The following is a 22,841-nucleotide window of genomic DNA, read 5'->3' as shown; positions in this document are numbered from 1 at the left end:
TCTAGTCATCCAATCAAAGAAATCAATCAGATTCGTCTGACAGGACCTTCCCCTGGTGAGTCCGTGCTGTCACAGATCGAGCAAGCCACCAGATTGTAGGTAGTTCACTATCCTTTCTTTCAGCAGAGTCTCCATTAATTTTCCCACCACCGAAGTGAGGTACTTCAGGGTACGTACAGGGAAAGGAAAATTAGTTCTTACCTGTTAATTTTCATTCCTGTAGTACCACGGATCAGTCCAGACACCCTCCCGTGTTTCCTTGGTCTGTCCGCGCAAACTCCTTTCTTTTTTCTCCTTATTATAGGAGTGTCTCTGCTTGGCTCTCTTGGATTCTCATTGAAGGCACCGGAAGCATCTTTTACGATGATCAGGGATAGTCATGCAAGAGCGATTAGTTACACAGTTCATTCAATTGTTCTATTGTTCAACAACTTTAATAGTTATCTTGTTACTTGCTTGATCTTATACCTTTTGCTGCTTTGACAATGGTTATACTGAAGGGCTGCAGGGTAGGCTCTGTCCTGATATAGGATACCCTTTCAGTTTTGGTCTGTCTCCATCTGCTGGACAGGAGGCTCAACCCACGGTCTGGATTGATCCATGGGGCTACAGGAACGAAAATTAACAGGTAAGAACTAATTTTCCTATAACTGCTGTCTCCTGTGAGATACAACAGGGGAATGTTTTATTTATTTTTGTAATAATGTTCCTCTCAGTTCAAGCCCTTACCACAGCCCCTCTCAATACTGAAGCTGCCAATTTTTAAGAGAGATTTTAAGCCTAGGATATTGCATGCCACCACAACCTCCTTCCCCTTGCCTATATTTCCAGCAAGATCAATATTCAAATGCTACTCAGCTAAGTGGCAGTCACTCAATTTCTGGCTACATTCAGCGGCCGCCACTTAGCTAGATAAGTCACTTATCCAGCTTAGTAGTTAGTTGGATAGTCAATAGCCGGGTAGCGCACATGACTGGGCAGTACTACTTATCCTGCCTGCTTGTCTGGCATTGCTGCTTGGATGTCCCACTGCCATCTTAAACTCAACATGGCCAAACAGAGCTCATTATCTCCCCCACCCAAGTCTCCTTCACCTTTTTCTCCTTTCTTTGTAGCAACACTGTAATCCTCTCACTCCGCTCAGCCTATAACCTCTGCGTCATCTTCAACTCCTCTAGCTCCTTCTCTACACATCCAAAACACTGGAAAAATATGCTGTTTCTTTCTCTATAACATCATCAAAATCTGTCCCTTCCTTTCTGAACCCACTACCAGAACCTTTATCCACTCTTTCATCGCCTCCCACTTGTACTATTGCAACTTGCTCCTCACAGGTCTCCCAGTGAGCCATCTCTCTCCACTACAATCTATCCAAAATTCAACTGTGTGACTTATGATTTGCCAAAGTCACTACATCTATATAACTCTTCTTCTCAATTCACTACATTGGCTCCCTATCCATTCCCACATACAGTTCAAGCTCCTCTTACTCGCTTACAAGAGCCTTCACTCTGTAGCACCTCACTACCTTTGCTCTCTTATCTCTCTATACCCTGCTCTCTTATTTCTCTCTATTCCGTTCCTTGTGTACTCTGCTCCTATGTATGCCCTCCTTCTCTACTGCCAATTCCTGACAAAGTGCTATCCACCTTACTGTACCATGTGCCTGGAATAGACTTCCTGTGCTGGCGCGTCATACTCCCTTTCTTGCCTTGTTTAAATCCCATCTAAAAACCCACCTTTTTGAGGCTGCTTTTAAATTTTAACCCCTGATTAAGACATTTTTACCAATGTCTTAATAAGTGAAACTCCCCAAGTCTCTTTTGTCCTGTATGTTTGTCTTGATTAGATTGTAAGTTCTATTGAGCAGGGACTGTCTCTTATATATTTTTGTACATCGCTGAATATGTAGAGTACTAGTAGCGCTATAGAAATGCTAAGAGGTAGTAATAGTAGTAGAAGGGTGAACAAAGAATAGCATAAGTACATAAGAAATTGCCATACTGGGTCAGACCAAGGGTCCAACAAGCCTAGCATCCTGTTTCCAATAGTGGCCAATCCAGGCTAGAAGTACCTGGCAAGTACCCAAAAACTAAGTATATCCCATGCTACTGATGCTAGTAATAGCAGTGGCTATTTTCTAAGTCAACTTAATTAATAGCAGGTAATGGACTTCTCCTCCAAGAACTTATCCAATCCTTTTTTAAACACAGCTATACTAACTGCACTAACCACATCCTCTGGCAACAAATTCCAGAGTTTAATTGTGTGTTGAGTGAAAAAAAGCTTTCTCCGATTAGTTTTAAATGAACTACATTCTGACTTCATGGAGTGTTCCCTAGTCCTTCTATTATCTGAAAGAGTAAATAACTGATTCACATTTACCCATTCTAGACCTCTCATGATTTTAAAGACCTCTATCATATCCCACCTCAGCCATCTCTTCTCCAAGCTGAACAGCCCTAACCTCTTTAGGCATTCCTCATAGGGGAGCAGATCCATCCCCTTTATCATTTCGGTCGCCCTTCTCTGTACCTTCTCCATCGCAACTATATCTTTCTTGAGATGTGGCGACCAGAATTGTACACAATATTCAAGGTGCGGTCTCACCATGGAGCGATACAGAGGCATTATGACATTTTCCATTTTATTCACCATTCCTTTCCTAATAATTCCTAACATTCTGTTTGCTTTTTTGACTGCCACAGCACACTGAGCCAATGATTTCAAAGTATTATCCAATATGACGCCTCGTTTCACAGCACAATTTTTTTGTTGCACATTTCTTCCACAATAAAAAATGATGTGGCAAGACCTTCGCAATATTTTGTCAGTGGGGTAAAATATTGCAGGAACATTCCCTTCGATATTTCGCCCCTCCAGCAATAAAATATCATGGCTTAGTAAATGATCCCCAAAGATTGTAAGCCCTCTGCTGGGGATAGGGAAATACCCACAGTCCCTGAATATAATCTGCTTTGAAGTTACTGAAAAAGCAGATTAAAAATAAAAATAGGGGGAGTTTAACAGAGGGTATTTCCAGCAGTAGTTCCTCTGCTGAATGTAGTATTCGTGTAGGTATATAAACTTAAAGTAAATAGGACAAGTAAATCCGCACTTCTTTCTTTATGCCTTGTACACCATAGTGCGTATACAATATTTCTACTGTTGGGTTCTGGAATATTATTTTTCTTTTCATGCTTTGTCTGAACCTCACTTAGAGCACTCTGTTTGAGGAGGTGAGCATAAAATGTAAGCAAAATTTTATGCAACAGTATCATGGAACTTTTGCTCAACCTGCAAATTGTGCCCACCATCTCACTCTTGCAGCTGGACAGCTCTGTACCCTGCATCAGGCTGAGATTTAACACTGCCATTATCCTGCAATCTCCTTTAACGACAGAACATGCTATAAAATGCCCCTGGGTTCTCAGCTTGCTCCTTCAGGATTAGAACTTTGTCCTAATTATCATTGCTTCTACTATCCTCCTGCAGCTGGCTACGAGGTCTGGACCAGGACAAGCAGGAAACAGATGTGCACTTTAACTCACTAACTGGTGAGGGGAACTTCAACTGGAGATTTGTGTTCCGCTTTGACTATCTGCCGACAGAAAAGGAGATCACGTACAAGAAGAAAGATTCTTTTTTCTCTCTGGAGGAGTCAGAGTTCCGGGAGCCAGCAGTTCTGGCTCTGCAAGTCTGGGATTATGACAGAATATCAGCCAACGATTTCCTAGGTAATGGTGTATTCTTGTACCCTACAGTTATGGAAATAATAATGATAGGACTGGAAATGTAAAAAGCTAGGGGGCAATGTTCAGCTACTAGCCAGCTTGCCAAATTAGCCGGATAAACTTATCTGGCTAACTTTAGTGGGATATTCCGCGATACAGCCACACCACTGATTGTATCTAACCATCTTAAAGATAGCTGGATAGCTGGCTAACTTTAGGGCTGCTCTATGATACGACCAGAGTTACATGGTGAGGTCAGATAAGTTATCAGGTTAAATCAGAATATCGGAGTTAGCCTGATAACTTATCCAGCTAAATTAACTTCATCCAGAAATGTCCCCGGAATGCTCTTACTTTATCTGATAAATCTTAGCTGGATAATGAGATATCCAGCTAAAATTCAGCTAGATAAATTCCCACAATATTCAAATGTCAGCATATAGCTGGATAACTTACACGTTATTGGGCTAAATGCCACTACATATGCCCTTAATTCACCATCTAACTATATAAAACAAGAGTTTGCATGGGTGGATTGCCTTTGTCCACGTAAAAAGGATTTTCAGAGGCCAGAAGTAGCCACATTATGTACTTTTAGCAGTACTAAAACTAGATGTTCCAGGTAGCATAAAACAGGGGAGAAAATTATGCACATACATTTCAGACATAAAATGTATGTGGTTAGTTTACCCATGTAAATCTGCCTGCACTGTTGAGGTATGTAAATCTATATACAGAGCTGCCCCCCACCCACGTGGCTTCTGCAGACACCTGATTTCCCTCCCCAACACCACTGATTTCTGCTTACCTCTGCCAATCTCCCGATTATAAATCCCTCTGTGTCTCTGCATCAGGCCCCCCATAGCAACTTCCACCACCCCTGGCACCACAGCACACCTCCAGACCTCACCATGTACCCCCACTCTCAACCGATGCCTCTGTTCATGGCACTCAGGATGGTCCCCCTCATGTATGCACACAGTTCAAAGATCGCTTCACCACTAGCAAACACCAGATTGCCCATGGAAGAAAAGCAGTGAGGACATAGACGGTAGAAGATTTACCTCCTTTCGCCTTAGCATGGGACAAACTAAGTAAGTCCACATTGTCTGTGTGGATTGAAAGTGCTCGCTTAGTTTGCCTGCTTAGTAGGCCCAGATTTAAGCATAAACAATATAAGCAACTGCCTATGGGCACCAAAATCTTAAATCTAGCCCTGCCGCTGAGCTGGTTTCTGAAAGTAAGGGATTATTTCCTAGTGGCGTGCACAGCACTTCACACGATTATTCACATTAATACACTCTCTGTAGTGTCATGAACAGATTACAAGCTAAAGGGCTCATTCATAAAGCCACATTAGGTAGATTACCGCTTGGTATATGGCATAATCAGGCCGATTCAGTACGGTGCGCTCAGGCCGAGCACATCGTTAACCCCCGTTTGGACGCGCGTTTTCCACGTGCTATTATTACCCCTTATACAGTAAGGTGTATTAGTGTGTGGAAAATGCGCGTCCAACCCCCCCTAAAACTAATAGCGCCCTATTAGTTAGTCCCGCGCGATACAGAAAGTAAAATGTGCTGCACAAGCTGCACATTTTACTCTCAGAAATTAACGCCTGCCTAAAGGCAGGAGTTAATTTCGGCTGCCACCAGGAAAGTGTACAGAAAAGCAGAAAAAACTGCTTTTCTGTTCACCCTCTGACTTAATATCATAGCGATATTAAGTCGGAGGCCCCAAAAATAAAAAAAAATTTAAAATCTGCCTGCGGCCCATGAGTTGGAAAACGAACGCTCAATTTTGCTGGCGTCTATTTTCCGAACCCGTAGCTGTCAGCGGGTTTGACAACCGATGCCAGTAAAATTAAGCGTCGGCTGTCAAACCTGCTGACAGCCATCACTTCTGCCAATAAGGAGGCGCTAGGGACACGGTAGTGTCCCTAGCGCCTCCTTTTTACTGTGGGCCCTCATTTGCATAGAGAATCACGCGCCCATGAGAGTGGCCTGGGCGCGTGTCGGGAGAGCGGGCGCTCATCTCGGAGCACTGGCTCTCCCGCACATTTTACTGAATCGGCCCGAATGTGAGGATAGCGCAAGATATTTCAAATGCATGCTAATTAGCTCATGTCTAATCTAAACTATCAAAAACTGCAAGCCGCATTGTTTGATTTGAAGTTAGCTGCAACTCAAAAGTTATAGCTAACTTCCCTCAGGAGCATCAGGACACTAACGCACATCCTGATGCTCCCAGCATTTAAGCTTAAAGGGGCCACTCAGCCTCAAGTCACACCCCTCCTAAAAGTTAAGAAAACACCCTGGTGGTCTACATAGATGCCCTGTACCACTCATGGAGGCAGCCATATGAAAAATAAAAATTATTTTCTAAGCCTCATTCTGGCCCTGCCCTATTCCCTCCCCTTCAAAAAAAAACGTGGCCTCTGAGGCCGAACTACCCCCAGTCTAGCCCACACTCTGGAACCCGCCCCAAAGCTTACTATTCTGACCCTGGTGGTCTGGTAGAGGCCAGGAGCATCTCTTCGGCTCCAGGTTCGTCAGGAGCCATCTTTCAAAATGTCTTTGGCTGGCTGGGTCTGGCCTTTGTCTCATCAAGTCGAAGTGTCTGCCAGTGTCATTTTGAAAGATAGCTACTGGCGGACCTGGAGCCTAGGGAGTGCTCCGGGCCCACACTAAATCACCAGGGCTAGCACAGAAACATGACCTCAGAAAAAGACCGTATGGCCTGTCCAATTTGCCAATTCATCCAATTAATTTAGCATTATAATTCTCATCACTTCCTTAGACATCCCCTATATTTATCCCATGCTTTCTTGAATTAATTCAATGTTTTTGTCTCCACCACTTTCACTGAGAGGCTGTTCCACACATCCACCATCCTCTCTGTAAAGAAATATTTCCTAAGATTACTCCTGAGTCCACCGCCTTTCACCCTCATCCCATGCCCCTTGTTCTAGAGCCTCCTTTCCATTGAAAAAGGCTCACCTCCTGTGCATGGAAACCTGTGAGATATTTGAATGTCAGTATCAGATCTCCCCTATCTCACCTTTCCTCTAGGATATTTTAGATCTTTGAGTCTATCCCCATATGCTTTAGAATGAAGACCACTGACTATTTTAGTAGCCACCCTCTGGACCGACTCCATCCTGTTTATATCCTTTTGAAGGTGTGGGCTCCAGAACTGTACACAGTATTCCAAGTGAGGTTTCACCAGGGACCTACACAGGGGCAATATCACCTCCCTTTTTCTGCTGACCATTCCTCTCCTTATGCAGCCAAGCATCTTTCTGGCTTTTACCATCGCTTTATCCACCTGTTTGGCCACCTTAAGATCATCAAATACAATCACCCCCAGATTCCGCTCTTCCCTTGTACTTAGTAAGTCTTGGAGGGGTCCAGAGGGTGAGCTGGGGTGGGGGAATCCGGCCTCTGGGCCACATTTTTTTTTTCTTGAAGAGGCGAGAGAAAAACGGAACATAAATAAAATAAAATAAATAAATACATTTCTTTGCTGGGACATAGGGTAGCCTGGAGTTCAGCTAGCACCATTTTGAAAGATGGCACCCTTGAGGTAGGAGCATGTGGAGATTGTTCCTGCACTCGGAAGACCCTCAGGCATTTGGCGAAGGCTGGTTAGAGGATCCAGGGGGAGAAGTCAGATTTTTGCAAAGGAGTAAGTGAAAGGTCCATATTTTTAAAGCTGGTAAGCAGGTAAATTACCTGGCTGAACATGTTAGCCTGCCCTTGCCATGCCTGCAGTCCTGCCCTTTTTTGTCCAGATTACTTTGGCCACACAAAAGTTTGTGTTGGTAAAGTTACCCAGAAAAGGGGAATATTTTTAAAAGGGAAAATGTATGCAGGTAAAAGCCAATTTTATCTGCATAAATGTTTCTTTGTGTATTCATGACTCCTACGTCCTTTCTTTCTGAAGGCTCCATCGAACTGAAGTTGAATGATATGATTCGAGCAGCAAAGACAGCGGAGCAATGCACCATCAAGATGTCAAAAGACAATGCCACGCCACGCTTCTCCATCTTCAGACACAAGCGTATGAAGGGCTGGTGGCCCTTCATCAAACTGAAGGACCAGGATGATGAGGAGCGGGAGGAAAGAGAAGCCAAGGAGAAAAAGAAGAAAAAGAAGAAGAGGAAGAACAGAAACCCCGAGGACATTCAGTATACAGACAGCAGTGGGAACACATACATCCTGACGGTAAGGAACATATCCAACACCCATCACACCGACACACATACATCATGCTGATAAGGAACAGATTCAGCAGCTCATCAAATACAACATACCAACAAGGGTTGGGACACATATGTCCTGACGATGATGAACAGATCCGGTATTGAGTCGCTCACAACATACCAAAACGAGTGAAGCATGTGCTCGAACATCTGGTTGCTTAGGTCCTGTGACACTGCTGGATGTCAGACTCTGAAGGCCCCTGCACTACACTCACACAAGAATTATTCTTTAATGGTGGTTTTATTAGAAATGAGAATAACATAACAGTTCCTGACTTGTGTACTGCAAGAAATTTAAGCAGTAAATTAGAATAAGGCTTGCTTCCAGTCCAGGTATACAGTCTGGGTCTGTTACTGTAGATTCTCTCCAGTAGATTCTCTCCAGTAAGAGCACACAAACACAATTGGAGTTCAGACTTCTGTTTACAAACAAGGTACAATATTTCCATAACTTAACAATACAATATAACATTAATACATTTCAGAGGAAGAATTCATGGGTCTAGTCCAGTATCCCACACCTTCCGTTGGCCTCCATGCCATCTAAATGTTGGAAAGACTCTCCAGGTGTTCCAGTACTGCTTTTGAAAGCCTTCAGGACCAGTCAGGATCCTCAGGGGCTATATAGCAGGCTATCTTTAGTCTAGAGCTGACTTTTTTCTGAGCCATTCTGTGGATCTGTGCATGAAACACCAGCCCTAAACTGAGCTGACCCTGGTTCAAAACCGGTAAACACACCTTTTTTCCCTGTCACTGGATAGTATCAGGCAGGGGTGAATTTGCAAACAATAATGGTGCCAGATTTGGAGATGATAGGCAGCCAGGACAGGAGGGGAGGAAGAAGAGGGGGTCTATACCAGTCTTCTCTCTGGCCCAACTCAAAATCTTGTTTCCTCCTCTCTTCCTAACCTAGATACTTAGCTACCTATCTACCTTCCTTCCTTCCTAGGGACAAACTGCAGAAAAATACTGGCTGAGGGGATGAGCAAACAAGGGGAGGGGGAGGTTCCCCATTGTGCTTCTGCCCTTGCATCATCACATACTCAGCTGCCACCAGGGGACTCAAGCTCCATCTTTCTCTTCTCGGTTTCCATTTCTATTCTTTTCATTGTCTCTCTTCTCTTCTAACTCCTCTGTAGCTTTTCTCACATATTTTCTCTCACATATTTTCCTTTCTTTTCCTTTATCTCCCATCCACTCTTCCTTCTCTTATTCCTCCATCTCCACACCATCCATCATCCCTATAATGCCTCCTTTCCCATCCCTCCAATTTCTTACACCTTGCCTCCACTAATCCTTCATTTCTCATTCTTTCTCTTCCTCCCCTTCCTCAGACATTACCATCCTACCAAGAAGTCCCCTTCCCCAGCATATGTACCCATCTCTCCAGCCACTGCCCCTTTTGTCTCTTCCCCATCTCCTCATCCTGTCTCCCTGCCTCTTTCCCCCCCTTCTCCCGTTTCTGCTCCCTCTTTCTCCTTTCTCCAGTCTCTGCCTCCTGCCTCTTTTCCCCATTCCATAGTGTTTGTCCCTGCCTCCTTCCCTCTTTTACAACATCTGCCCTCTGCCCCATCCTCAGACCCCTTCCTCTTCCCACCATTCCCCCAGCATCCATTCCCTGTCTTATCTCCCTTCTGCAGCAACTGCACTCTTTCCCCCTGTCACATCCTCAGCCCTCTTGTCTCTTTTCTCCCATCCACTCTTCCTTCTTCTCTTATTCCTCCATCTCCACACCATCCATCATCCCTATAATGCCTCCTTTCCCATCCCTCAGCATTTGCCCTCTGCTCATTTTTCCCTTGTACAGCTGAGGCCCCCAATCTATCCCCCTTCTTTAATCTCAGCACCCCCCCCCCCTGCCTCTCCTCCCTTCCCCAGAATCTGCTTCCATGCCAATTCTCTCCACCTGCTCTTGCTCTCCTGCCTTCCTCGACTATGCAGCTGGAGCATGTTCCACCACCACAAACCCTTTGTTTTCTCCTTATCACCTCCCCTTGCCTCTATTTTTGAGGGCATGAAGAGTGGGTTGTTTGCAGTACTGCAGCCTTCCAACCCTGTTCCTACCACTGTCCTATATATATAGCACCTGTCCCAAGCATGCTTGAGTTCCAATTCTACCACCTCTGCTGGTACTTTGTTCTGTGCAGCTACTGCCCCCTAAATAAAGAAGTTTTATTTCCTCTTGACTCTGCCTCCCTCCAACTTCATATCATGAAGTTGTCAAGCAGATGGTGTAGTGGACCAGGCTCAGAGGGTTTTCTTTTACTGGGCCAAGGAAACTTCTTCCCTCTGTAGATGAACAGACCCCCCCCCCCCCCTTTTCCCCTCCCCTCCAAGTATTTGGCTTCTTCTGGCTCACTCCAATTTACTGTGATCCCAAACCCTGGAAATGTCCATTCCTGGATTTGGGTTCCAATATTGCCAAAGTTTATTAAGCACGAAACAGAGTATCTTATACAAGTTCAGCTTTTCCCACAGGCATTCACAGTAAAATAGGCAGATAATAGCAAAATCCATGGTTCCTCCCAGGGGCTCTTCCAAAGAGATACTAAGCCTTAAGCCTAGGAAGAGAGTTTTAGATTTACTATGTCCATGAAAAAAGGTGTTGCCTTCACTGGTTTCTGTACCAAGGAGAAAAACACAAAACTAGTAGGCAAAAACTGGAAGAAAAGGCTAAGCAAAAAGGAGAACATATTCACCTCAATTTTCATCTTTCATAGCACTAGATGTCCTCTGATGACATCAACATAGTTTAAAGGCACTATTCCCATTTTACACCATCTGCCACTGAAACAATAAAAAGAATTGCTTTAGTTGGGTAGCAGTTAAGTAGGGATTAGGTAGAGATTAAGGATGGACCATATTGACCTACAAGACACAAATCTGGGGCCAGGGTCAAATGAGCTACATTTTGGTAATTGTAGTAGTGTGGAAGGAGTTGCATGGAAAATAGTAGTAGTGGCAGAGGGAGCTGTGCCTTCAGCAGGAGCAAGAAAAGCAGAGGCAGAGTTGACCAGCAGTGACAGAGGAAGATCTGGTCAAGAGCAACAGATTGTAGAGGAAAATGTAGTCTGGACCCGGCAGGGAATTTTTATGCTTCATGGGGATGGGAGGAGGGTGCAGGGGGTGGGGAGTTTTGGTGCAGTGTGGGGGAGGGGTGTGGAAGGGGCAGTGGCAGCAGCCAAAGATAATATTAAATGAACCAAGGAAGGGGATGGGGGCAACTGCGGACCCAAGAACAATTGTTTTGTAAGGTGGAGAGTGCACGGCCCAACAGGGCCAGATACTAGGGGTGTGCATTCGGATTGACCGCATTAGTAAAACGCAACTCATATTTTTTTTTTACTTAAAAAATTGATTCGACATAAACGATCGGATTTCCCACATATCGAACATAGATATGTTCGATATGTGGGAAATCGCGATTGTTGAGCCAAAATAAAAATATAAACCCCCTCACCCTCCTTAATCCCCCCCCCCCCCGACTTACCACAACTCCCTGGTGATGGAGCGAGGAGTGAGGACGCCATTTCTGCAATCCTTGGCGAGAAGCATGTGACGTCGGCGGCACGTCGAGTGACGCCGGCGTCACGTGATTCCCGGCTCGTTCGCGCCGGACGGCTCGTTCGGCCCAAAAAGAACTTTTGGCCAGCTTGAGGGGGTCAGGAGGCCCCCCCAAGCTGGCCAAAAGTTCTTTTTGGGCCGAACGAGCCGTCCGGCGCGAACTCGCCGGGAATCACGTGACGTCGCGTCTGAGTGACGCGGCGCCACGTGATTCCCGGCTCGTTCGCGCCGGACGGCTCGTTCGGCCCAAAAAGAACTTTTGGCCAGCTTGGGGGGGTCAGGAGGCCCCCCCAAGCTGGCCAAAAGTTCTTTTTGGGCCGAACGAGCCGTCCGGCGCGAACGAGCCGGGAATCACGTGACGCCGCATCACTCGACGTGCCACCGACGTCACATGCTTCTCGCCAAGGATTGCAGAAATGACGTCCTCACTCCTCGCTCGATCACCAGGGAGTTGTGGTAAGTCTGGGGGGGGGGATTAAGGAGGGTGAGGGGGTTTAAATTTTTTTTTTGCACATATGTACATATACCCAACTCATTGGATTTTTTTTATGTCCATATTGGCCGCAAGTGGGACCCCCTTTCGGACATAAAAAATATGAACATAAAATTTTGCTCTGCACATCCCTACCAGATACAACTTTTTATAAGGGACTATAGAGAACCAAGCCCTAGGCCTTTTACTTTCTTTCTTTCTTTCTTTTTTTTTCCTGTTTAAAGTGCCAGATAAGAAGCAAGTTATCTGGCCACTGAAGGTTAGATAATTAAAAACCTGAAAGTAAAGTCTATATTCAGACATAGCCTATTAGGATTTTAAGTTAGCTGGCTGCACGTAGCCTGACAACTTTGAGCAAGTATACTCAGCGGGACATTTATCCCGCTGAGTATACAGGACAAGCTATCCAGCTTTTAGATGGATAACTTGTCCACTGAATGAGCTACTGAATATTGGCCTCATTATTTCTATGTTATCTAGAATTTACATCCTGCTTCAGATCTTAGTATCATCTACTAACAGATTGACCTTCCTTGCTAGTTCCTCTGCAATAAGACGTGAAAACAATGAATGGAATCAGCCCCAGGACAGCCATGAGGCATTCCTCTGGCAATACCTATCTCCTCCAGATATTTTTATCTTGACATACCTGTGCTCTGACTGTGCTGAACAGATTCTGGGAGTACCTGGAATTCATGGAATACTGTGAGTGAGCAGTGAGTGGATTAAATAGTTTGTGGAAGAAAGAACATAGTAGAAAGGGAGAGCTCACACAGTTTCCTGTTCAGAAACCACCAAAGAAAGTGGTGGAGGGGCAGGGAGGTTGGTATGCAGAACTGCCAAGTGACCCACTTCAAGGAGAAAGTCTTTTGAGCAGTTCTGATTTTTGAACTTGCATCCCAATACATTGTGGCATCTGTAATCTCCGTTTCTACCATTTGAAATTAGTGGTTGCTGATAACACAATGCATGGGTTTGTCAGAAATCCAAGGCCGTCCTAAAACCCACCCTCCTTGAATTGGGTCACTTGCAATCTCTGAGGTTGCAAGGTGGAGTGCAGGGAGAGTTCCTGTTTTGGGAATGCCTGGTTGAGGGTGGAGGTGACGGCTAGTGTGCACGGTAGAGTGCAGAAAGTTTCCTGTATCAGCACCTCTGGGTGAGAATGATTTATGGAGAGAGTGCAGTGAATTTCCTATGTTGGGACTACCTGGGGGAGGTCCACAAGGTTTTACAATCCTCATACACAGTGGGGTGAATGCTAGGAGGAAACATTTAAGCCAAGTTTTTCTTTCTCAGGGAAAAGTGGAAGCTGAATTTCAGCTGTTGACGGTGGAGGAAGCTGAGAAGAACCCAGTTGGTTTAGGACGAAAAGAGCCAGAACCTCTAGAAAAGCCCAAGTAAGTGTCTGAGAAAGAAAAGACATTTTTTTTGTTGGTACAAATTATGTGATGGCCCTGGGCCTAATAACTGGAGGACCCAGTAGTTGCACCATCTGTGCAGATCTAGAAATGGGCTGCCCCGTGTGGAAGATGGGCAGGATAAGCCTTTGGCACCGTCCCCTCAGCACGGCTGCCTCAGCACGGCTGCCTCTTTTACCTCTGATGCTGTGTGTTTGAGAAGAGCTGGCACAGGATGTGCTGCAGGACTGGGAGAAGTACTGATGAGGCTGCTGCTGCTGCTGCTTCTTCACTACCTCCTGTGGCTTATTGGAAGAGCCAATTAGCCATGGGAAGTAGGAGTAAATAGCAGCATGTTATATAGCACAGTCCTGCTCCCATGGCCAGTTGCCAGATTCGGCTGGGTCAAGCTGAGCTGGGCTGGTATTTTTTTCTGATGTACAGGGAAATATATCAATGCAAAGATATCTAATTTTTGTGCTAGTTTGAGTTACTTTTTGTGGCAGTTATATTTTAAATATGCCAGTTAGCAGTAATTTTGTAATAGCCTACATAAACACCATCTGAATTCAATAAAACAGGGGATCTCTGAGGGAGTATTAGAGATGGTAGAGCTGAGTAGGTTTTGTGGATGGGCAGACTAGATAAACCATATGGTCTTTTTCTGCTATCATGTTTCAATTTTTAAAATTAACTTACGCGCGTAAGTTCACTTAGAAATTGATTCCACCAAAACTACTCGCACACAGTAGTATCTTTTATTATGTGCATAGAAATGTTCTTGAAATTTTACAGGCATACTTTTGAAAACCCCTCAACCCTGCCCCAGGAAATGCCTCCATTTAGTCCTGGTAAACATATGTATACAGGATATACACACATAAGCTTTCCTGCCTATTGGGTGCACAATGCTATTATAGTACAACAAAGGAAATACCCAATAACAATTTATTTCATTCACATAATTAAAACGTACTACATACATATCATACAAAATAGTCTCCCATTAAAAAGCTCACCCCAATATTCACAAACAATTCCCAGATATTCCCAAATATACGCAATTTCCTTTTCTCAAAGATTTATACAAATATTCCCAACAATGGGCCCTTATTTCGCCAAATACTTGGCTTCATCAGGGGGCATTAACACATTTTCAATGAAACCACATCAACTTACAATATAATTGTAACAAAACAGTTTACAATAAATATTTGAAACAGTTACAAAACACTTTTGTCGCCCAGCATTAAACTTATTCAGTTTCACAGATGCTGAGCTTTTCCAGGGAACAATGAATACACTAGATTGTCTAAAATTATTGTGCAGCTGGCATTATACAAAACACATGATGTTATATATATTTTGCACAATGAACTATCCATCTAAAGAGCAGAAACAATCAATATAAAAACATACTATAGCTTATAATTAATCCCATTAATATTTTCACACAAATTACAAACAAATGTACCCACACACTTCCTTCTTAGGACATGCTATTAACAACTTGAAAATGCCTTGCGCCAACAATCTGTAATATACATCTTAATAACTTAACACATACTATCAAAACTTAAACAAGAAAATATACTGGCCATATATAATGTACTGTTACTTACTTATAGCTCTTTATCATGGCATATTACAACCATCGTTCCATAAAATGATCCAACGCAAATAAAAATGGTGGCATGTGTCTAAAAATGCTGTGCATGAGCACATTGATTTATTGTCCTTTATATAAATGCTCACAATTGGCCCCATGTATTATGATATAACTATTGCATCTGCCCAATATGAATGGCTGCTTATAAATCCCTACCAAAACATGCAAACATCCACTATTCCTACCAACTACTAGCCCCACCCTTTAAGACATCACTGACTTCAATAACCAATCATAACTGCTCCTTCTAATCCTGGAATACTTATTATCTCTTTAAAGGTATGCAATCCACTGTGCACCTGATTTAGCCTCTTTGGATGTGATATATCCCACTCAAAAATGAATCGCTGTTCCTTCTGGAACAGCGATTAAGCTTAATAAGCTTACTGTTATGATTACCTTTATTTTGCAATGTTATAAGCCATTTCTGCAAGTAAAGCAATGTTTTATCCACAGAAATGCCTTTGAAAATTATCCCCTTTCTACACATTTCTACGCTCACTACACCAGCCCTGAGCTCCTTAAACAGAACAGGAACATCGCAATTGACAGAATGGAATGCTGATCAATCAAAGGTCTCCAGTTACACACCATCAAAGTCAAATTATTCAAATTTGTACACTGCCTTCCCCAGAAGGCTCAAAGTAGTCAAGAAAATGTACAACATCAAATACAATTTAAAAATAGATAAAATCAGACAAAAACATATTTAACATAACTTTGACATAGCTGGGTGTGCTGCTGAATATCCCAGCAAAGTTAGGTTGACCTCCACATGCCTCAAATCAAAACAAATTTGATAAACTCTAAAATAAAATAAATTAAACCCTAACTAAACATCCCATATAATACACAAACATAAATCGTTACAGACTAAAGGCATAAAAATCATGTATAGTACATTCCCACAAATCCTGAAACTAAAATCCCCTCCCTTTAACAAGTTTAAACTTGATTCTATAGTATGCTTTTGGTTGTATTACGTGACTATTTGACTGCTTGAACACTGGGCGGTGTTGCAGTGTCCCACACCTCCCAGGCTGTTTGTAACTTTGTTATTGTAAAATTCCAATAAACCGTTTAAACAAAATAAAAACAACTTGATTCTATAATTTCCATAGCTATCCTCCATATATAATTGATTGTAAAAACCTATTATAAACTATTAAGAAACTAAAATTCCATACCATTTTACATTTATATTTATTTTGTACATCACCTAACACAATAAAGGCTTAGGTGATGTACAAAATAATATTCATAAAATCCAAATATATAATGAAAAGCAAACGAACAAAACCATAAGAAAGGTAGCTTACTGACAATCCTGTAATAGTGAGGAAGCTTTTAATACTAAACCTAACCCCATTCAGTAATAAGCTTTTTTAAATAGGAAGGTATTTAACAGACCTCTGAATCTTTTTAAACAAACGCAAAGTCTTAGCTCCATGGAAAAAGAATTCCATAGAACTGGAGCTGTGATAGAGAAAGCAGATTCCCTTGTTAGGCATAAGCCAGCACCTTTTAGAGATGGAACATCCAGAAAGTCTCGTTGTGAAGATCTTAACTGACCTGAAGGCTGATAATGATTTCAAAAGTGCATTAAGCCGTGGACAGGATCCCAAATTAATGAGTTTGAAAACAATTAGTGCAATTTGATATTCAATGTATTGTCACCATGGTAACCACTGCCAGTGTAGCTGTATCTATAAGAGTCAGTGTAATAAGTTCAGAATGTCTGTGACCACATATAAATATCTAAAGACCAGGGCCAAACAGCCAGGCTTTAATACATTTTCTGAAATGCAAGTAGACCCCCATAAGCCATCGCTCTTTCAGGGCCGTGTTCCACAGTTGGGGACCCGCACATGAAAAGGCTTGACTATAAGTAGCACATCTGATCCTCGAGGTTTATACATTTCAAATGTAAAGGTTTATTTTTCAGGTAACTAGGTATTTTTGGTGGGTACTAAAAATAGGTGTTCATTATGTTTTCATGGCGTGAATTAAAATTTATGGGGTATTTTTAAGTGGATTTAATTTAATAAGGTGTAAATTAATTTATCTTTTAATTTTTACATGCTTTTATTAAGTTAAAAAATGCAAAATGCAACTTCAAAATGCTGTGTTGTGGGTTGTGTGTATGTGGCTAGGTAGGGGTGACAGGAGGTGAGTATTGCCGAGGGAGGTGGGGATGGCAAGGTTTGTGTGATTGTGTGTGACTGTGGGGTGACAGTATGTGTGTGTGACTGGTGGATGGCAAAATGTGCAATAGTATGTGTAGCAGGTGTGTGGTTGGGAGTGGCATGGGAGAGTTATAGGGTGGGAGTGGTATGTGTAGCAATGGGAGTGGCAGAGAATGTGGCTAGCAGGGGCATATGTGGCATCCAGGTAGATGATGTGTGGCTGACTTGTGCAACTATATATTGTCTGCATTCATCATTGAGCTCACCCTGGAGGCTTGACCCAGAGAATATGGTGGAGAAAGAGCCCTGTTTCCTGCATCAACAATCTGATATGTTGTCTTCTCATTTTTCTTACCTCAGCCGTCCAAAAACATCTTTCAACTGGTTCGTGAACCCTTTGAAAACCTTCATCTTCTTTATCTGGAAGAAATACAAAAAATACATCATTGCTTTGCTGATCATTATCATCCTGACCATTTTCCTCTTCCTCATCCTGTACACCATGCCAGGGTACATCAGTCAGAAGATCATCAATGGATAATGCCTTTCAGACACCAGATACTGCAGGCACCAGTGGGAAATTGTGCCATGAACCAACTTCTGCATCGTGCAACAAAGGGTCACTGATACTGGAGCCATAAGCTGCACTGGTTTCTCTGTTTAGTAGTTAGTGTCAACAGGAGATGTTTCGTCACGTCTTCACAACTGCAGAGCTTTTCTCTCATTCCATGTCCCTCTTTCTTTAATGAGTACTGGTTAGAGCGTTGGTCAACCCAGTGCAGACCTCATCTAGATTTTACTTGTCACGTTCTGTGCTGGACACAGGGTATCATCTGAGCTGAATTGCAAAATCAAGCATCGCCATAAGGAATGGGTTGGAACTGCTTTAATGCTGGCTTCATAAACAGATTCATCTTCAGTGGGCCGGTGAATTGTAAAGTAACCTGACTAACTTTCCATGGGTATTCAGCAGCACTTACCTAGGTAAGGCTGATGATGAATATGCCTAGGTAAATTTACCTGGGTATCTTTAGAATAGAGTTCCTCAATAAGATGTACCTGGCTAAGTTTATCCAAGTAGTGCTGCATATCAATGTTACCTAAATAACTTTTAGCCTCCCCTCCCCTCCCCCTCCCCCCCCCCCCCCAGTACTGTCTCTCGATCCAGGATAAAGCAGTGTGGTTACCATATTAATCCACACGGCTGGTGCTTCCATTAGGCAAGCTAGGCAGTCACTTAGAGAGCCAACATTTTGAGGGTGGCAAAATCCCGCAAGCACGAGGCCCAGAGGGGTGCTGTGCTGGAGCCAATATCACCAAAGAAAGGAGCACTATGCTGGTGCCACTGCCACTGGTAGGAGGGCACGTTATGCTGGAGGTAAATTGAGGGAAGAGGAGGGGGGGGGGGCATGATCAAAGGTTCACCTAGGGCACCAAATACTTTTGCACTGGCCCTGTTAGTCCACTTGAATGTATAGAAATAAAGGTTAACAAAAACAAAAAAAAATATAAGGTGATACCTTTTATTGGACTAACTTAATAGATATCTTGACTAGCTAGTCTTGAAATGTATTAATTTAGTAGAAAGCTATCATCTTATATATTTTTTTATGTTTTTGTTAACCTTAATTTATTTATATCCAGGTAAATTTTATCTGGGTAATGATTTCCTGCTAAAATGTATCTGGCAGGGTGGGAAATTTTAAAACTCAGGATTTGTCTGGGTATCTCAAAGAGTTACCTGGGGAAACACTTTTGAATACTGACCTCATTGTTGTTAAGTTTCTGTTGTTGGTTTCTGTTTAGAAAGTTGCTAATATAAAACTGCATACTAGTCTACTTAGGGTCTCTCTAGGGACAGATTTAGATTATGGGTGCCCATAGGCAAAGCACAGCACCCCTCCCAGAACTAATTGGATGGTGTGGGGTGGAGGTTTGACTCCTGTCCTATCCCCTTGAAGTAATCAGAATACAGGGAGAAGGAAAGGGGGTATGGCAAGGGATCCCAAATTGCTCCTGCCCAGATCCTCTCCTTTCTGATCCTCCCCCTCGCCTTCAAGCTGCTTATTATGTGGAGTGGCGGTGCCTCAGCCCCACGGCAGCAGCAAGAACTTTGAAAATGAAATTCAGCACAGGGCCTTCTGAGCCGCCTGTCGCACACACTCAGGCCCTGCTGCGGCTCCGTCCCCTCTGGTTACCATGGAAACCCGTACAAGAGGCAGGGCCTGCAAGAGCACCATGGGCTGCTTGGAGGCCCTGTGCTGTATTTCCAGTTTTTGAAGTTGTTGCTGCCACTGCAGAGTTGGAGCTCTGCCACTCTACATAACAAGCTGCAACTTGGAGGTGTTGTGGGTTGAAATAAGCACTTAACACCAACAGCCAGCACAGAGAAAAATCTTTATTAGTAAGATATCTTAGGAGAACTGCAGATCACCTTAGCAAATGTAGAACTTGGAGCTCTTGAGGCTTACAGCAGGTTATATATGTTGCCTCCCCTCAACTTACATACCAGTGGGTTAGTTACTTCCTTAACATAACATTTTTCAACTGGTTAGTACTATGTCTTATCTAAACATGCTAAATACTACATTCTTGTAAGTTGATCCTTGGAACAGGGATGGAATGCAGGCATTGGCCTTTGGTGCATTTTAGCAGTCCACATCCTAATACGGTGCCTACAGGTCTGATCAGTTTCAGCTTTCATTATGCTGCCATCATCCCTCTTCATGGCCACCAATAGGTCTATGTCTAGACAACACCCCCCAGGCACTCTCATAGAAGCAGACCTAGACAGAAGCATGGCAGCAGCAACACTGTCATCTATCAAAATGTGGCAACGGAGGCAGTTGCCTGTGTTGTTTATGCCTAAATCTGGGTCCATGTCCTTATACCCTATCCTTCATCTAACCCCCACCACACCATTTGCTCTGTTTTTTTCTTATATAGCAGGGGTGTAGCCACTAGCCAGAACTGAATTCTTGGACAGGCACAAGGTTAACATGGCTGGGCACTGTGGCCAGCTACCCCGCCCTGCCCCCATCCCTTACCCTATCCTATATGGCTTTTCATGGCAGTGGCTACAAAACCTTTTTAATTTCTGGCAATATTCTATGTGTTCTATCTCTTCAGTGTCTCCCTGGCCTGTCTCTGCTGTTTCCCTCTGTGATTAAGGCAACTACTTTATACAAATGGAAATCTCTCTGGCTGCTGAGGTGCAATTATGTAAATAGACTTCCACCTAGCCCAGACATTCCTGAACTTTGAAGGGGCTGGGAGATAAATAATTGCCTGCCAAAAGTAAACAGACTTTCAGGTCTTCAAATTTTTAGATGTTTAGCCAGGGTGCAGTGGTTTTTCCAGTCCAAGTTAATCTCTTTAAAGACATAGAGGCTCATCAATTGGCAGTGCTTCCAGACCCTCTAACTCCTTGCTCCATTAAGGAGCTGACTCAAATGGGACATGACCCTACTGCTAGAGGTGAGGATTCTAATCCAAACATGAGGGGGCACAGGCCCCCCCAAGGCCCACCTGTGGCTACGCCTCTCTAGTACAGAGCAAGATTCAATTTCTTAATGATTCACCAATCAGGTAAAGAAGTCATTCTCTATAGCTTTATTCAATTAAAGCTTCTCATTCCCTCAATTAATTCCACCCACCTTAAATCTTCTCACTAATGGCCTTGCCATCTTAACTCAAAGCCTCCTTATTTGCTTTCTGTTATATTCTGCTTGTCTGCCTCGACTAGACTGTAAGCTACAAGGAGAAGGGACTGACCATACTGTGTCTCTGTACAGCACTGCATACATCTGCTGTGCACCATACACCTCATCTGATCTGAAGGCAGGCAAAAGAAGCACTTTTCCAGCCAAGCAACACAAGCTGCAGTTCCTATCCATTGCCATCAAATGGTACTCATTACATAATATAAAGACCAAATCTGAAAGCTTTTTTTTTTTTTTTACTCATTAAGAGCATTTACAAACTGTTTCAGAGCCAGTAATATTATCAGAAGTAACATACCTCCCAAACTTTAGTGTCATACTCCATGTACAAGCCTCTTTTTTTTTTTTCAGTGCAGTAATGTTTGAACAGAGTAAGTAATTTAATAAATGAGCATTTACAGCAGCTGCCTATGTCCTATTCTGACCTGTGTAATGATCACTGTTTTGGTCTTGCTACAGGCTGTGCTTGTATTTATGAATAGCCATACAGGCCTGAATGTCTTTGTATTTTTCAATATTGTTAATGTATAATAAATCCAAAGTATCAGAATTATAAATATATATGTCTAAATCTGAGCCAATATAGAGTGAGATTTTCTTTACGGATTTCTGATATTTAAAAGTGTGATGCCACTGAAATCTATGAAGGTGAATGGAGTGGTGAGGATGGGATTGACTTCAAAAGGGGGAGGGGGCTGTAAAATTTGAATATAATATTGGTTTAAAAATACACTTAAAATAGAAAACATGAAGAAAACATGCTGACACACATGTGAAGTCCCCTAACCCCCTTTTGAAGACAGTTTTTTTTTTTTTTAACTGGCAGCATTGAGCTGTAGGACTATTAGTACAGGTTGTATTTTCTGATCTGCTTTGTAGTAGTACTGCAATGCAGAAGCGAAGATGTGATTATTGGTAATGATTTCCCATTCAGTTACACCCATTTTTAAATAATTTTGTAGCACAGTAAACCTAGGGGACAATTTTTCAAACATGCACGTTGCTCATACCCATGGTTCTGTCTGTGAATTTTTAGAGAGAAACTCCCTGCCAGTGCCAAGGGTATCTCCATACCTGTAGACTTGGAAGGCATGGGGATTTCAAAATAAAACCTCTGTGGGTTACTTGCCAGCCCCGACCTTTCGCTTCTGCAACGTTGATAAAAGTAAACGTGCTTACTTTGACATGCAGTGCCAGATGGTAGTTTTCAGCTAATGATTTTACTCAGGCAACTGCTTAGTTGCTTAGGTAAAATAATTTGAAAATTTAATCTCCATATTTCCTAAATTGCTTTTTACATATTTGTTTGATTTTTCACCCACTTCATTGGTACAAGACCCTCCCATCCTCCTGGTTTCCAGCATTCTTAGCTCCTACGATCTGCATTTTGCTAGAGCATTCTCTGATGTTTTCACCTCCTGTGTTCTACATTTTACTGGAGTATTCAACAAAATTCCTGCTAGTCTCCAGCAGTGCTCAGAAACCTGAGGCAATTGTGATTTCATATAAATATAGCTCTCAAACCTTGAAGCTGCAATGTAACTACAGTAACTGAATGTAATCCGCTGTGAAATGTCACGAAAGACTGGATATAAATAAAATTATCAAAATTATTATTATTAACACACACAGATTGATGGGCATAAAAACTAAGCTACAAGAAAAAACAGCAATGATGCCAACATTTCTGCTAAATGTGAGGACGTAAGGAAGTTCTTACCTTCCCACAGGAAGGGACCTTGGTAGGCTTCATGGATTGCTAGCATTGTGGCCCTGCTGCTTGGACTCTCTGGTTGATCCTCCTAATTCTAT

At 42.9% G+C, this 22,841-nt stretch overlaps 1 protein-coding gene across 1 annotated transcript in view; it reads left to right on the top strand.

Annotated features, from left to right (window-relative positions):
• The window catches only part of LOC115097189 (fer-1-like protein 4), a 359,866-nt gene extending 337,254 nt beyond the window's left edge, over positions 1 to 22,612 (top strand). The window contains exons 42-45 of the mRNA XM_029612774.1: positions 3,496 to 3,737; positions 7,680 to 7,960; positions 13,352 to 13,452; positions 17,668 to 22,612. Of these exons, the coding sequence (XP_029468634.1) occupies positions 3,496 to 3,737; positions 7,680 to 7,960; positions 13,352 to 13,452; positions 17,668 to 17,848 (805 nt within the window). The 3' untranslated portion in view covers positions 17,849 to 22,612. The remainder of the gene's footprint in view (positions 1 to 3,495; positions 3,738 to 7,679; positions 7,961 to 13,351; positions 13,453 to 17,667) is intronic.
• The last annotated feature ends 229 nt before the right edge of the window (positions 22,613 to 22,841 follow it).

The sequence above is a fragment of the Rhinatrema bivittatum genome, chromosome 8 (assembly GCF_901001135.1).
Source record: "Rhinatrema bivittatum chromosome 8, aRhiBiv1.1, whole genome shotgun sequence".
NCBI classification, from domain to species: Eukaryota; Metazoa; Chordata; class Amphibia; order Gymnophiona; family Rhinatrematidae; genus Rhinatrema; species Rhinatrema bivittatum.
This window is presented reverse-complemented; position numbering and strand designations above follow the sequence as displayed.